Consider the following 13,587-nt stretch of genomic DNA (forward strand, 5'->3'; position numbering starts at 1 on the left):
ATTTTGACCATCTAGGTTTCTTTAATGCGCACCCATTGCACAGTGAGGAGGGACAATGCATTTGGGAGAACTTCGATCACCCGCAGGTCGAAATCGTCACGTGTGGTGAACAATCGTCCAGCAAGCCGAGCACTAAGGCACTGGAGGGCGTTATTCCGGAGTAAAGATCGACGGAACGAACAGTGGGAAGCACTCTTGTTCTTTCGAAAAGGTGAAGCTGGCCCCATCAGCTACCATCCTTGTCGTACCTGTTAGCACTCCCAGCGCGGTGGTCCCAGCAGCAGTCAACAAAGCAGGAGCATCGCTCATGAGCAGCCTATGATCTCTGCTGACACACACCATTTGGCATGATCTGGAGTCTCTTTGTGGGACTGATCTTTGGATCGCCTGGCCCCCCAATTTCGGACAGCCGCAGTGATACCACTTCTCAACACTGATGCTTCGTAAAAGCAAGCGCAAAAGGGGGAGGTGTTGAGGCACGACAGTGATACACGCTACAGCAGCCACAAGGTGAGGGTGTATACCAACGTGAAGGTGATCGGACTTTTTTTTTTTTTTGCCAACTCTTTGAGGTGAGGCTACACAACCTCTAGCACTGTCGGGGCCTCCGAATTGTGCCCACTTCAATTCTTTTTTTTTTTGCACCTATTATGCACATATTAAGCTGTATGCCCTCGGCTTGGCGACAACCACCACTACCCAAGCCTTTACGTCCCACACCCACGGCGCATGCTCGACTATTTCACCAAGGCTGCGGTGAGGAAAAGGGGCGCCCAGAGACCGTCGCAAATCTTGATAGGGCAACCATTCGAGATGAGAATGCGCGGCCTCTGGGCGCCCCTTGTCCAACCATAGATGGCCTTGTTAAAGAGAATATCTGGGAGGCAGACTAAAGGCTGCCGCCGGATACCTGCCGTTAAAATAGGTACAAGCGCGCTCCCGACCATGTGCTCGGTCATTATGGGACCTCAACGCTTGGAAAGGGGTGTTTATTCCCAACACGAGTGTCTCCCCGTCTAATAGGTGCATTAGGACGTCACATGGGTAATGGTCGCAGTGGGAGCGGCCCAACCTCCTTTAAAACGAAGCTTTCTTTGCCGCCGCCACCACCGCCGCTAGTGCTGCTGCTGCTTCTGTAGTTGTTGTCTGGCACACCATGTCAGGGGGTGGTTCTGAGCATGTGTATACATGACAGGAGCGAGTCAGAGAGGAAAGGCAACGCGAGAAACTCGTTTGGACCCCACCGCGTCTAATATGCACAATGCCCTCTGGAGCTCATTGGGCGTCGCCACATTAGCCTCTTCACAACTGTAATTATACGTGGCCCCCTTCAAAAGCATTGCAGAAACTGCAGCGCTTCCCTTTCTACTAACGTGCGAGTCCTGAGGGGACGTAAATAGAACTGTAGAGAGGAGAGAGGAGAAGAGGCAGTTCCCATACAAGGAGGGGGGAGGTTACGTGAGAAGGCAAGGAAACCCTGCTACTATACGACAGCGGTTGAGGGGAAAGTGGATAAGCTTAAGTTTACAGAAGTCCGTTCAGGTGTTCTACAGGGTTCCATCCTTGGACCCCTATTGTTTCTAATTTACATTAATGATCTTCCCTCGCTTAGCAACTCCCATATCCATCTGTTCGCTGATGATTGCGTCATTTTCAGAGAAATTGCCAATACTAACGCCATTGAATTACTTCAGTCGGACCTTACCACTATAGGGAACTGGTGCAATGAATTGTTAATGGAGCTAAATATTAACAAATGCAAAGTCATGCGTGTGTATAGGAAAGCACCTACCATACCGTCGTACTACATTGACAACATGCCGTTGGAATCAGTTTCTTCAAATAAATATCTTGATGTTTACATTACTTCTAACCTCAGCTGGTATCTTCATACTGAGAACATGACTTGCATTTTTTTTCTGTACTTAGTGCTTGCGTCAACAGAACCGCTTTGTTTCACTTCGCACATGTACGGTTATGCTCTGCTTCTTTGTTTCTTCTTTTTGTTGTGACGGCGATTTGCCCTGATCTGTATCTTTTTTTTTTTCATGTATTCTATATCAACTGCTGTTTGTCAATGATATATGTACTTCTCCCCCCCCCCCCCCACTGTAATGCCAATCTGGCGCTGTGGGTACTGTGATAAATAAATAAATAAATAAAAAATAAAAAGGCTAATGGCATGTTTGGGTACCTACGTCGCAACTTTTTCAACGTACCTATCAATTTGAAACTTTTATTTAAAACTTTAATACGACCCAAACTCGAACACGCGGCTCCGGTATGGGACCCTGCTACCTAATCACTGATCTCGAGATGGTTCAAAATAACTCTGTACATTTTATTCTTGCTAACTACAACCGCACAGCGCGTATAATTAACATGAAATCTAATCTTTGCCTGCCGTCGCTGGCATCTCGCAGAAAAGTGTCTCGTATTGCCCTCTTCCACAAGTTGTACAATCATCATACTCTACAAGATCACCTCAACCCCCATCAATTTATGTATCCCGTCGCATTGATCATCAGTACAAAGTCGGCATTTTGTCATGAAACACTAAAAGTTTCTCACAATCATCCTGCCGCGAACCTCATGTGACTGGAACCATCTTCCCGCGGAAGTTGTAGGCCTTACTAATTATGAACAGTTCCGTGAAGGCTCAGATAATATTGTATATACAGGTGCCATTTAAACATTCATGTAACCAACTGTATTTATCTTCTTCGTTCTTTTGTATTTACCACTCCCCTTCTGTAATGCCCGTGGCCTTGAGGGGTATAATAAATGAAAAAAAAATTTTAAAAAAAGCTTAAGGTGCAGTACAGCATGTTCGTGCTATTTTTGAAAAATAAACACCATGCAAGTATCCCCCACCTCGGAAGGAAGCCGAACGCATGGCCGGGGTACGTTTGTGCCCATTTAAACCACTGGGTGCCCGGCGGCGGTGGGTAGCGAACCCACAACTTCCCGCAGCCGAGGCGGGCGCTTCTTTTTGGCGAGTACTATGGCGTTTTCTTTCTCTTGGTTCTTCCACAGCAAGCATAGCGGTCTGCACGAACCTTTCCCAAGCAACAAACCCCTGAAAAACCGGACACCTGGCCGGGGGGCTGCTTGGACTCTTGTTATAAAACCAGTGGGTGTCCGGCGGTGGGTATCGAACCACGCACTTCCCACAGCCGAGCCGGGCATCCTACCCATTGAAACTTTTATGACTAACGGCGCACGTGAATTCACCTGTTCTATTTCTTTCTTTCTTCCTACTCCCACGGATATCGGTCCGCTTTTATGCTTGCTTTTTCTCATTGGCCGTGCCCATGGGGCATTTCCCAGGATTATTGATACAAGATAGGCAAAATATGGTCCACTTCCCAAGAGATAAGTCGCGTATATATTAAGCAACGCTGACACATACTGAGAAGCACGGCACATCCATTACCGGCAGTGAAGGAGGCACATAATAAGTGGCGGTTCGACACTCAACGCTTGCTGTCGTTCGCCATTCAACATGAGCATAATCGTGCTTGCCTGCATTCTTGGTGCGTCCGTTCTTGGTAAGTGTACTCTGTGCGCACGTTTACCCGTTGTTTCGTTTTCGCTCTTGTTCACTGGATAATTTGCGAATTATCCAGTGAGCTTCTGAATTTAATGACATTCGTTTGGAGCCAAGTGCTAGTGTACGAGTACGAGAGACGCCTTCCAAGAAACTGTTTTGACATTATGTTTTTTCACCTCGAAATATGCAGATTATTGGTGGTTCAGTCCAAGTTTCTGCCGGCAACCAGTAACGAAAGGCGCTAGTGCAGGTCAAGAAAAATGGAAATCGCGACTACATATAATGGGAAAGTTATACAAGGAGTTTTTACGAAGTATATCAATTTTCCAGAAGACATTCATTTATTCTCTGATCATTCATACGCAGATCTCCCCGCCCCAGTAGAAAACTTCACCCCTTTGTCTGCTGAGTGTGCGTGAACGCTATGACATTTACGAGTTCTTTCCATTCTGACCCATAATGTCTTTCTTAATTTGCTCCTATTGACAAATGTGAATATCCGAGCTGCAGTGCTGCCACAACGACGACTATCCAAGTACGAAAATAACATTCGTTTGATATTAAAATGAACTTTAATATTGTACACTAAATCGGTATTCGTTGTTCTACGCACACTTCATACACATTATTAGCAAGCTATCTTATCATCGGTGTGTAATTAGTGATGATATGTTGATATGTATGAAGATCGGCGCATACCTAGTGGCACATAACCAGTGACTCAAGTTGGCCTCAAAAGGGCCTATTCCATCATCTTCGGAATGGGCCCACATTTTTATTGCGATAGCAGTTATATGGACACTCCAAGTGTATTTCTGCCGTCGCCGTTGCCATCGCCTTGATGTTCCGCACAAAGTCCAAGGGTGATAATATCGTCACCCTCGACGCTGCACCTCGGCGCTGAGCCATGCTCCCTCAAGGGCTGCAGAAGATAGCGCCAACATTTCCTTTCTCACGAACCACTTCTCTCTCTACACCTGCTTTCAGCGTGATGTCCTTAGCCCCTTACAAGCTCCCTGTGAGGAGCGGAGAGTGCATGGGCGTCCCCAGCGCATAAACACGTACCATCTACGACGGAAGGAGGGGAGGCGGGGTTCAGATGTCATGAGCGCGGGCTGCAGGTTACCGGAGCATTCCTTATCATCATTATTCGCAGTCAAGCCGGCGGAAAGATAGGGGTCTGCAGACATACATATGACATCCCCCTAACTGATCCCTGGCACTCGGGTCATCCACCCCTCCCCCCGCTTTCGTTACTATGCCACTGATGGGTCCACATACTCACCCATGAGTAAATTCACTCATACTGACTCCGGCGTTGCTGCTTACGGCGCGGCCGCCGTATCTTGCAAGCGATCTGCGATGTGGACAAAGTACGCGGAGTGCCGGTATCTTCGTATGGGCTGTGCTTCGGAAGTTCGCGTTGCAGCGAGAGACAGCACGAAGGTCAATTCGCTCACTGCTGCTGCCGTGCTTATTCACTCCACTCCATCGTTTTGACAGCGACTTTCTGCGGTCATCGAACGAGATGTGTTCATGTTTACCTGTGTGCGCGTGACAACGTGCTTGTTAATTTAGTTAGTAAGCGAATGTTTGCAAGTTTATACGGCCGATAAAACTGATATGCGCACTTCGTATATCTGCCTACTAATTTGCTATCGCAATCGATGCTGCGCCTTGCTGGGTAGACCATAAATATCATCGCTTTCGCGCAAACAGGGAAGGGCGGAAGGGAACAAGGGGAGCGCTCCCCTTGTTCCCTTCCATCCTTCCTTGTTTGTGCCAAAGCGATCATATTTATGGTCTACTCAGCAGTATGAACTGACTAGCCCAGCAACATGTACTTCTAGATGCTTCGCCTTTCGGGCGAAACTGCGACTTTTTCTCGGCAACCACTGGGCCAAATTTGATGATGTCTGTTGCATTCCAAAGAAAACGTTAGAATCTAGTGACCATTGGTTGTGAATTTTTGATTTAGGTCGTGAATGTTTTAATAAAAATTCGCAAAAATATCACATTTTCAGGAAACGAAACTATCAAGTTTATAACTCTGTAACTCATCAATGGGGAAGGATATCGCAATTCTCTAAAATGCAGACAATATTACATTTAAAGTGGACAAAATTGATATATTATACATGGCTCTCAAATAGACCATTAATTTGTGAGCAGAACCTTTTCAAAACCCTTGTAGACAATGTAGAGTGGCTCACGTAAGATTTATGGGGACATATCAAATTTGTTCGCTTTGGATGCTCTAATAAATGCAGTTCACAGAACTGCGATATCTGCCCTAGGTGCAGAACCACGAATTTGTAAACTTCGTGCTTATTTTTGTTTCGCAACTTGACAATTTCTGAAAATTCATTTTAAAAAAATTCAGGCTCTAAATCAAAATTCCATTCCAGCGCTCACTAGAATTTACTTTTCTCTCTAAAATGCAACAAAAATCACTAAAATCAGCCGAGTAGTTATTTTAGAAAAAGTTTCTGCATTTTCATGTATTTTAATAGGTGGCATCGGACTTGGGCTCACGCTAAAGCTTCCTCTTAAGAAACAAGCCGAGAGGTGGTTCTGAACTACTGTGCTCTAACCTGCTACTTAGCCTTTGGGTAAGGAGGAAGGGTAACAAATGGAGAGTGCATGCATAGAAAAGTAGATTGGCATGAATACAAAAAATAACTAAAACCCTTGTTACACTCGCATATTCAGCTACGGCTATAGAGCAACGTAACATGCTGCAGCACAATACTTTAATGGGTACTACCACTTTTCAGAACAATGGAAGGGTACAAAGTGCTATCAGCGTTCAAAACTTTTCTACGCATTCTGTCCCGGCAAACCGTGAAGGGATGGCTAGACACAAAAACCCATGAACGTCATCTGAGGTGATGTCACAGCTAAACATAACAGTAGAACGCCGTTATAACGAGCGCCTTTACTATGAAATAGCCTGTACAATGAACGGGACATGTCTTGGCCAGCGTGCTATCTTAACCTGTATTGTGAGCACCAATAATACTGAAAATTTTACAACAAATGTGCCATGGTTAAAGCAATAATCTACGTGCTCCTGGTCACATTTTGTTTTGTTTGTTTATTAGAGCGAAATTACGCCAAATTACCACCACGAATTCTTTGTTGCAACTTTGCGTTGGCGACATGAAGGTCTAGTCGGTAACCCTGAGGGCACTGGCGAGGGACTCGGCTGAAGAGAATACGGGAAGACGTTGGTCGTATTCGACTTCCTTATTCCTTATGTCACTGGCGGGACTTTCAACTGAGTACGCTGTCACCCTCGACAAAATCAAATCAGCAGTAGTCAATTGCTGTGTGAAGCAGTGCTTGCAGAAAAATAAAACACCATTGATTTTTAAGACCAAACGTATGAGCGTGGTTAGAGTTAAGTCTGATTCGTCTCAGCACGCCTATTTTGCCTTAAAAGTGATCTAAAAGGCAAGACCTTCATAATGAAGTGACCTGTATAATGAAGGATCCCACCTACGGATCCCACCTACGTATAGTTATAACGGCGCTCGACCATAACTGAATTGCAGACTAGCACGAATGAACTCGCTAGTGACCCCGTTTCGCCTCTCTGCAAGCAGAATGGCAAGCCCACGCAGCAATTCTTGATTTGTCTGTTCTCTATCTCTCGCACATACCCTAATAATCCTGGTACGCGCAGGTCGGGCATATGGCCTGGCGGGCGCTGTTTACGAAGCCAACAACTACCTGGACACGGTGCTGGGTGTGGTACTGCCATTGCAAGTGAATGAGGCCGACATGAACACGGTCCTGCTTCCGGGATTCGCTGTGCACCACAGCGACGAGACGAGAGCGCTGAACGTGAGCTTCGACAGCGGCGTGCTCTTCGGCTTCGGCAAGTGCAGACTTTGCGCGGGCTCACCCGATTCTCAAGAGCAGTGGTCGGGGGCGCGCACCGGCCCACATCGTTGCTTTTATCGCGGTATTGTACACAAAGGTGCACAAACGCCTGTCCCTTCACGCTACTTGTCCTAATTCGCGCACGATACCATGACAGTGGACTTTCTATAGCACATTTCCAACATTGCCTCTGACAACTGAGTGATAGAGAACAAACAGCACTCTGCCCTTTCACTAGCGCTGAAAGCTGGATGAATTGGTAAGCTTAGCATCACGTGAAAAATCGAGGTGCAAGGAACATCCGGACATGCGAAGAGGCCAACCACAAGGTTCCTCTTGCGGGCTGCCTATCCAGGCCATGTGTTTCTTGCGCTGCATCTTTTTTTTTTACTTCCTTAGCCGCTTATTAGACGCCAGATGTTTTTTTAATTATCCAACGTAGAAATAAAACAATTATATATTTGACTTGATTCCATAACCTGTGCTAAAAGATTAAAATTTAAATTATGGGGTTTTACGTGCCAAAACCACTTTCTGATTATGAGGCACGCCGTAGTGGAGGACTCCGGAAATTTCGACCACCCGGGGTTCTTTAACGTGCACCTACATTTAAGTACACGGGTGTTTCAGCATTTCGCCTCCATCGAAATGCGGCCGCCGTGGCCGGGATTCGACCCCGCGACCACAGCAGCAGCCTCAGCAGCCCACAGCCACAGCAGCCCACAGCAGACCTCAGCAGCCCAACAGCATAGCCACTGAGCAACCACGGCGGGTCTGCGTTAAAGATACGGGCCGTGCAAACCGATCGAATGTGTCTGCATTGCAGCATTAACTATAGATACTTCAACCCTCTCATACACGTAATTTTGACCATGTCTAGTTTCTGCTGGCCAGTGTCTGAATTTTTACTGGTGGCAGGTTATATTTTGAAGGGAGAGTATTTTACTGATTTGTCGCATCTACCGTTTCCAGGAAAGCGCTGGCAACGCCGAGGAGATTGCCAGGCTGCTCAATGGCGCAACGAGAATATCACCACCACTTGCCACGCAACGCTGAATGGCATGCTGATCCTGCTTGAGGGCACAGTCGAGGACGGCACCATCAATGAAAACGTTACCGTTATGCTGGTTGTCCGGAACTCGTCAGCTCAGATCTCTCCAACTGAAAGAAAGAAAGGTACTGGCTGCACGCGAACTTCATGTGCCACGTGCTATAATTCTCCAAGAGCAGGAGTATTCGGCGTGCATGCGTGCGTGCGTGCTCGAGGCGTTAAAAAAAAAGGAAATGCGGGCAAGACAGGTGACGATTGTTATTGTGGGACAAGATAAGCGCCAAGGGTGAAATTTTTTTTAAGAGTGAAAAGTGTAGGTTTACACTCTTAAAACTGTTGCACCCTTTGGGGTGTAAATTTGTCCCACAACAATAATCGTCATCTGCCTTGCTTGCGTTTCCTTTCCGGAAAACTCGGCGCTCGCTACTTTCCTGTCGAGAATGCTGCGTCACACTGATAAGGCGCATGCTGTTCGTGACTGGAAAGTACCGGACTCGCAGCGTTAAAGAAAGGAAACGCGGGCAGCACAGATGACGATTATCGTTGTGGGACAAGATACGCCCCAAAGGGTGTAAATTTTTCTAAGAGTGTAAGAGTGTAGTGGTGCTCTATCTGCACTCTAAAAACAGTTGGACCCTTTGGGGTGTATATTTGCCCCACAACAATAATCGCCATCTGTCTTGCTTGCGTTTCCTTTCTTCAAAACGCTGCGCTCGTTACTTTCCTGTCGAGAATGCTCTGTCATGCTGATAACGCGCATGCTATTCGTGACTTGGAAGTACCGGGCTCGAGGCGTTAAAGAAAGGAAATGCGGGCAAGACAGATGATTATCGTTGTGTGACAAATATACGCCCCAAAAGGTACAACTGTTTTTAGAGTGCACTACATATATACTTGAGCCTTCAGATTGTGGTCGCTCTCCTTTTTCTTTTGGCATGAAATACTGAGCACAGACGCAGCGTGAACTTAAACAGTGATGCCAAATTTCTATTTTCTTTTATATTTCTCAGTGTGAGTCCATTATTAGTGATGTTGGTGATGTGCCTTCTCAGTAAAACATTTCATTGCGATAGCAAATATTGGCCTCGAGCTCCACCACTGGAAAAGCTGGCGCCACCGTCGGCGTGACGTGCTAGGAGGGATCACGTGGACATAGCGGCTGCGTCGGCTGCTTCGGGCGCGCCGAAGCGAGATGAAAACGAGTTTAAATTCCCTCGTACGCTGCGGTCCGAATTTAGTGGCGAAATTTTCCCGCTTCGAGTGGCTCCTTTAACGCTTCAAAGCCCTACAATAGGTAGTGGCTGCCTTTGAAGGCGCGCAACGTGGTAGGCTACTGCTCGGTACCGCAGGGCCGGACGCACGTAACGGAGGCCGGTGTTATTCACACATAGCCGCAGGACAAGAAACTGCGTGAAGCTTCGCTCGCGAAACATAAAACCGGCAAGCAGTCATCGGCTACAGCTCGAGTATGCAGCAAGCACAGACGCAAGGAAGATTTCTGCTACGGCGCCCGGTCTGCGATGTTCTGAAAACGCGCACCGAGACGCTCGCCCGAGTCCGCTGCCCGACTAATGTCATGACGGTTTGGTCTATGAACTTGTCGATGCTATAGATACTGGCAAGTTCAGTGGAGTGGAAAGGCAGCGGTAAGAAGCACATTTCAAAAAAGCATGGCATATGGTCATGTTTGTGTTATGAATTATTGCACTGGATTATAAAAAAGGAGCAGCGGGAAATCGCACGCAGAGAACACCGATAAACATACAGTGCGACGCAACTCGAGAAATAATATTGAAAGGTCAAAGAATTTAGAAGAAAAAAAAGATTGAATCGTCGCGACGGCACATCACAGTCCCCGTAGGCGTCGAAGTCTCTACAATGTAATTATTTTTGAACAGCTCTGATAGCGCCCACGCAACAATGGTTGCTTGTATACTGTCAAATGCTCATATTCTGCGGCCTAAAGCTCATGGCATGGTGCGAAAACGCGCGCGCGGAGAAAGCGAAACCGTGCGCGGACAAGCATGCAGACGCGCAGTCGGTCGCTGCGAATCTGCGCGATCGCTGCATTGAGGCTTCGTTCTATTACGCACCATTTAGTTATACAAACACTATAAGAACATATTTCACATGGTTTGCTCTCAGCGTTTACCTACCTTTCACGCAAGAAGACGTTTCGGGAGACTCCATCGCGGCGACCGCGCGCAGTGGCGTTCGCTGTACGTATTCGGTAAAGAGAGAGCGTCTGTAAACGATTCTGTGCTTTCAGTTTGCCCAAGATTATTATTTAGACAGTAAAAAACTTCTCTCGTTTCGAAAGTACTTACAGAAATGTCCGGGAGAGCTCACGAGTGGTGTTTTCAGTGAGCGCTGACAGCAAAACCTATGAGGAGCGCGTCACGTGATCCCTCATACTACGGCATCGAGGCGCTTCCGATAGAGGGCGACTCCGTAACTCCTCGCCGCCAATATGCACAGTGCAGGCGCATTTCTGCCGTCGCCATCGCTGTCGCCGTGAGGTTCCGTACAAAGGCCAAGGCGATAAAATCGTCGCCGCGCGCTTTATGCATTATATGCGAGTGAAAGCGTGCGAGGGTGAGTCGGCGAACGCTCGCGGCTCAATCTCGCGTGTGCGAGCGGCAGGTCGGATAAAGCCCCTTTAGGGCCGGAAGCGCGCCCTCTCCTGTCGCGGGCGAGGCGAGGGAGTGACAGAAGAACTGACAGAAGCGAGGGAGTGAGGCGAACGAGAGGGAGCGATATTCTCCTGCGGCTGCTGCTTAGGGCGCGGCCGCGCGGGCGCAGTATCTTGAAAGCGATCTGCGACGGTAATGGGACGGGGCCAAAGTGCGCGCCCGCGCGGGCCCATCTACAAAGCGACCGGCAATGTTTACAGCGTGCGCGTAATGCCGTTCGTATGCGATGTGCTTTCGACCTTTCGTTCGCGTTGAAGCGAGCGATTCACGAAGGTCAGTTCGACCGCTGCTGCTGCCACGATTCCTCACTCCAGCATTTTGACAGCGAGTTTCCGCGCTCATCGAGCGAGATGTGTTCATGTTTACCTGTGCGCGTGCGACACCGTGCTTGTTAATTTGGTAAAACACGTTGGCGGGCTATTTGGTTTGAATTCATGATAGAATGTGTCAGCGCGACTGAACGCGGACGTAGAAAGAAACAGACACAAAGAGACAGCGCTGTCTCTGCGTGTCTGTTTCTACGTCTTCGTTCAGTCGCGCTTGCATATTATATCATTGTTAATTTAGTATATAAGCGAATGTTTGGAAGTTTATACGGCCGATAAAACTACTATCCTTACTTCGTATGGATAGCTACTAATTTGCTTTCTCCAATTCTGTTAATCTTTCCCTCCTCTTCTCCCGGGCTCAGTCCTGGTTAACCTCCTTGCCTTTCATTTATAATTTGCTCTCTCTCTCTCTCTCTCTCTCTCTCTCTCTCTCTCTCTCTCTCTCTCTCTCTCTGTGCTATCGCAATCGGTGCTTCGTCTTTCGGGCTAAACTGCGACTTCTTTTTTCACCTACTTTCGCAGCTTCTGCTGTTAATGTCAACGGCTTATTAACTTTCCAGTCAGCTAGCCGGCATTCCCCGCTCTGTCGCTGGACACAGCCGACAGTAGGTGCGCAAGTACCATAAGACGCAAGCTAAGTTTGTGAAAGCTTTTGTGAATGAGGTGCGGGTAGTATTTGACAACGGCGTTTTTAAACTGTAAATGAATGTTGCTGTTCAGCCGATATATTTTCACAGGTAATTTTTTTTTTTCATTTTACCATGCACTTGACAAACGCTCATGGGAAGGCGCGGTTCCTTCACGGTTCATGCCCTGGCAGGTTACGCTGTACACCTGGATCTGTCATTGGAACGACTGTCGCTGGATGTCGTGCCCATGCGTAACCTGACACCGCTGCCTGGAGTCCCGGAGGCCGTCTTCAAGGAAAAGCTCAACCTGGGAGCCTCAGCCATCCTGAGGCGCTTCATCGAGACAGAGGCTCGGCAGGGCGTACTCAGGCACGCTTTCTCCCTCATCCACCTTCCTCTGCCACAGCAATAAATGCCACGGCCAAGGCTCTCCAGCCTGCGCCGCGAAAGCCCTAGCGCTCGCTGTCATTTCCGCGCACACGCAGTCTCAAGCGACCTCCAAAACAGCGTCACAAAGAGGCGGGACCGGAGTAGGCGACCAGAAGTCGCACCAAGAAAATTATAGAAAGAAGACGCAAAGCGAGATCCAGGATTACTACCATGGCCTCCAAGATCTGGTGGCACGCGCGCACCACGCATCTGCCAATCTCGAAGAGCATGCTGCAGCGAGTTTGTTTCTTCTCTTGCCACCAGAGGCGCTAGTGCGACACGCTTTCTGAAGCGCCTGCAAAGGACACTAAAGAGAAACATTACGTGAATCGGTAGAAAAAATTACGTAGCAATTAATAACAATTTCAGAAAAGTGTCTATTTGGGCCAGTTGGTGCAAAAAAAAAGGTTGATGCTCGGAACATGTGCCCACAACGAAGCAAATACGGACGGTAAGGGCCAGTACGGGCGCTCTAACAACTATAAACCTTTATTCGAAACTTTTGCACGACAACATGACACAGCGTGAATCCCTGAGTGGCCTGACGCATGGGTGCATGACGCTTGTCCCAGGTGCCCAGACGCGTGGCCTTGAAACATGCGATGTTGCACTGACGTACCACCGCTTGAGGTTTCGGAGAAAATTGTTTAAAATAAATATCAGAAAGAAATATAGAGACAGCACGGGCCTTCATTTTCTCCCCGAGTGCGCCAGCCTTCTCAGCCAAATGAATAAAGTAGTTTACAATAAAAGACAACACAGATTTATTTTCAAAGAATACAAGAATTCTCGTGGATACCATGGGCTAAATGCTGTTGGAAAAACAGCTTGACCGGGCCGATGGTCCGTTACAGGTGATACATGGTGGTTGCATCATAAATAGTAATATTGTTAAACAGTCAGAATAAATTAATTACTTACATAAATGCACAAAAACAAGACCAAAATAATACAGAGACTAAAAGAAAACCTGTTCGATACATCAGAAGAAATAAATATATGTGTGTAAGGGTTA

General features: G+C 47.5%; 1 protein-coding gene across 1 annotated transcript; it reads left to right on the plus strand.

Moving 5' to 3' along the window:
• The first annotated feature begins 3,418 nt into the window (after positions 1-3,418).
• On the plus strand, positions 3,419-12,598 carry LOC135904808 (uncharacterized). The gene is made up of 4 exons (XM_065435785.1): positions 3,419-3,551; positions 7,242-7,436; positions 8,414-8,617; positions 12,335-12,598. Exons 1-4 carry the CDS (start codon positions 3,506-3,508, stop codon positions 12,553-12,555), a joined length of 666 nt encoding a protein of 221 aa, XP_065291857.1. The 5' UTR covers positions 3,419-3,505; the 3' UTR covers positions 12,556-12,598.
• Positions 12,599-13,587: the final 989 nt, after the last annotated feature.

The sequence above is a fragment of the Dermacentor albipictus genome, chromosome 1, assembly GCF_038994185.2.
Source record: "Dermacentor albipictus isolate Rhodes 1998 colony chromosome 1, USDA_Dalb.pri_finalv2, whole genome shotgun sequence".
NCBI lineage: Eukaryota > Metazoa > Arthropoda > Arachnida > Ixodida > Ixodidae > Dermacentor > Dermacentor albipictus.

What these genes read in the sequence shown, in the direction of transcription:
- LOC135904808 (XM_065435785.1), top strand. Translation starts at nt 3,506, where the DNA reads ATGAGCATAATCGTGCTTGCCTGCATTCTTGGTGCGTCCGTTCTTG. An exon ending in TCTTGGTGCGTCCGTTCTTG is followed by an intron (nt 3,552 to 7,241) that starts GTAAGTGTACTC and finishes TGGTACGCGCAG; the next exon opens with GTCGGGCATATGGCCTGGCG. An exon ending in CGGCGTGCTCTTCGGCTTCG is followed by an intron (nt 7,437 to 8,413) that starts GCAAGTGCAGAC and finishes TACCGTTTCCAG; the next exon opens with GAAAGCGCTGGCAACGCCGA.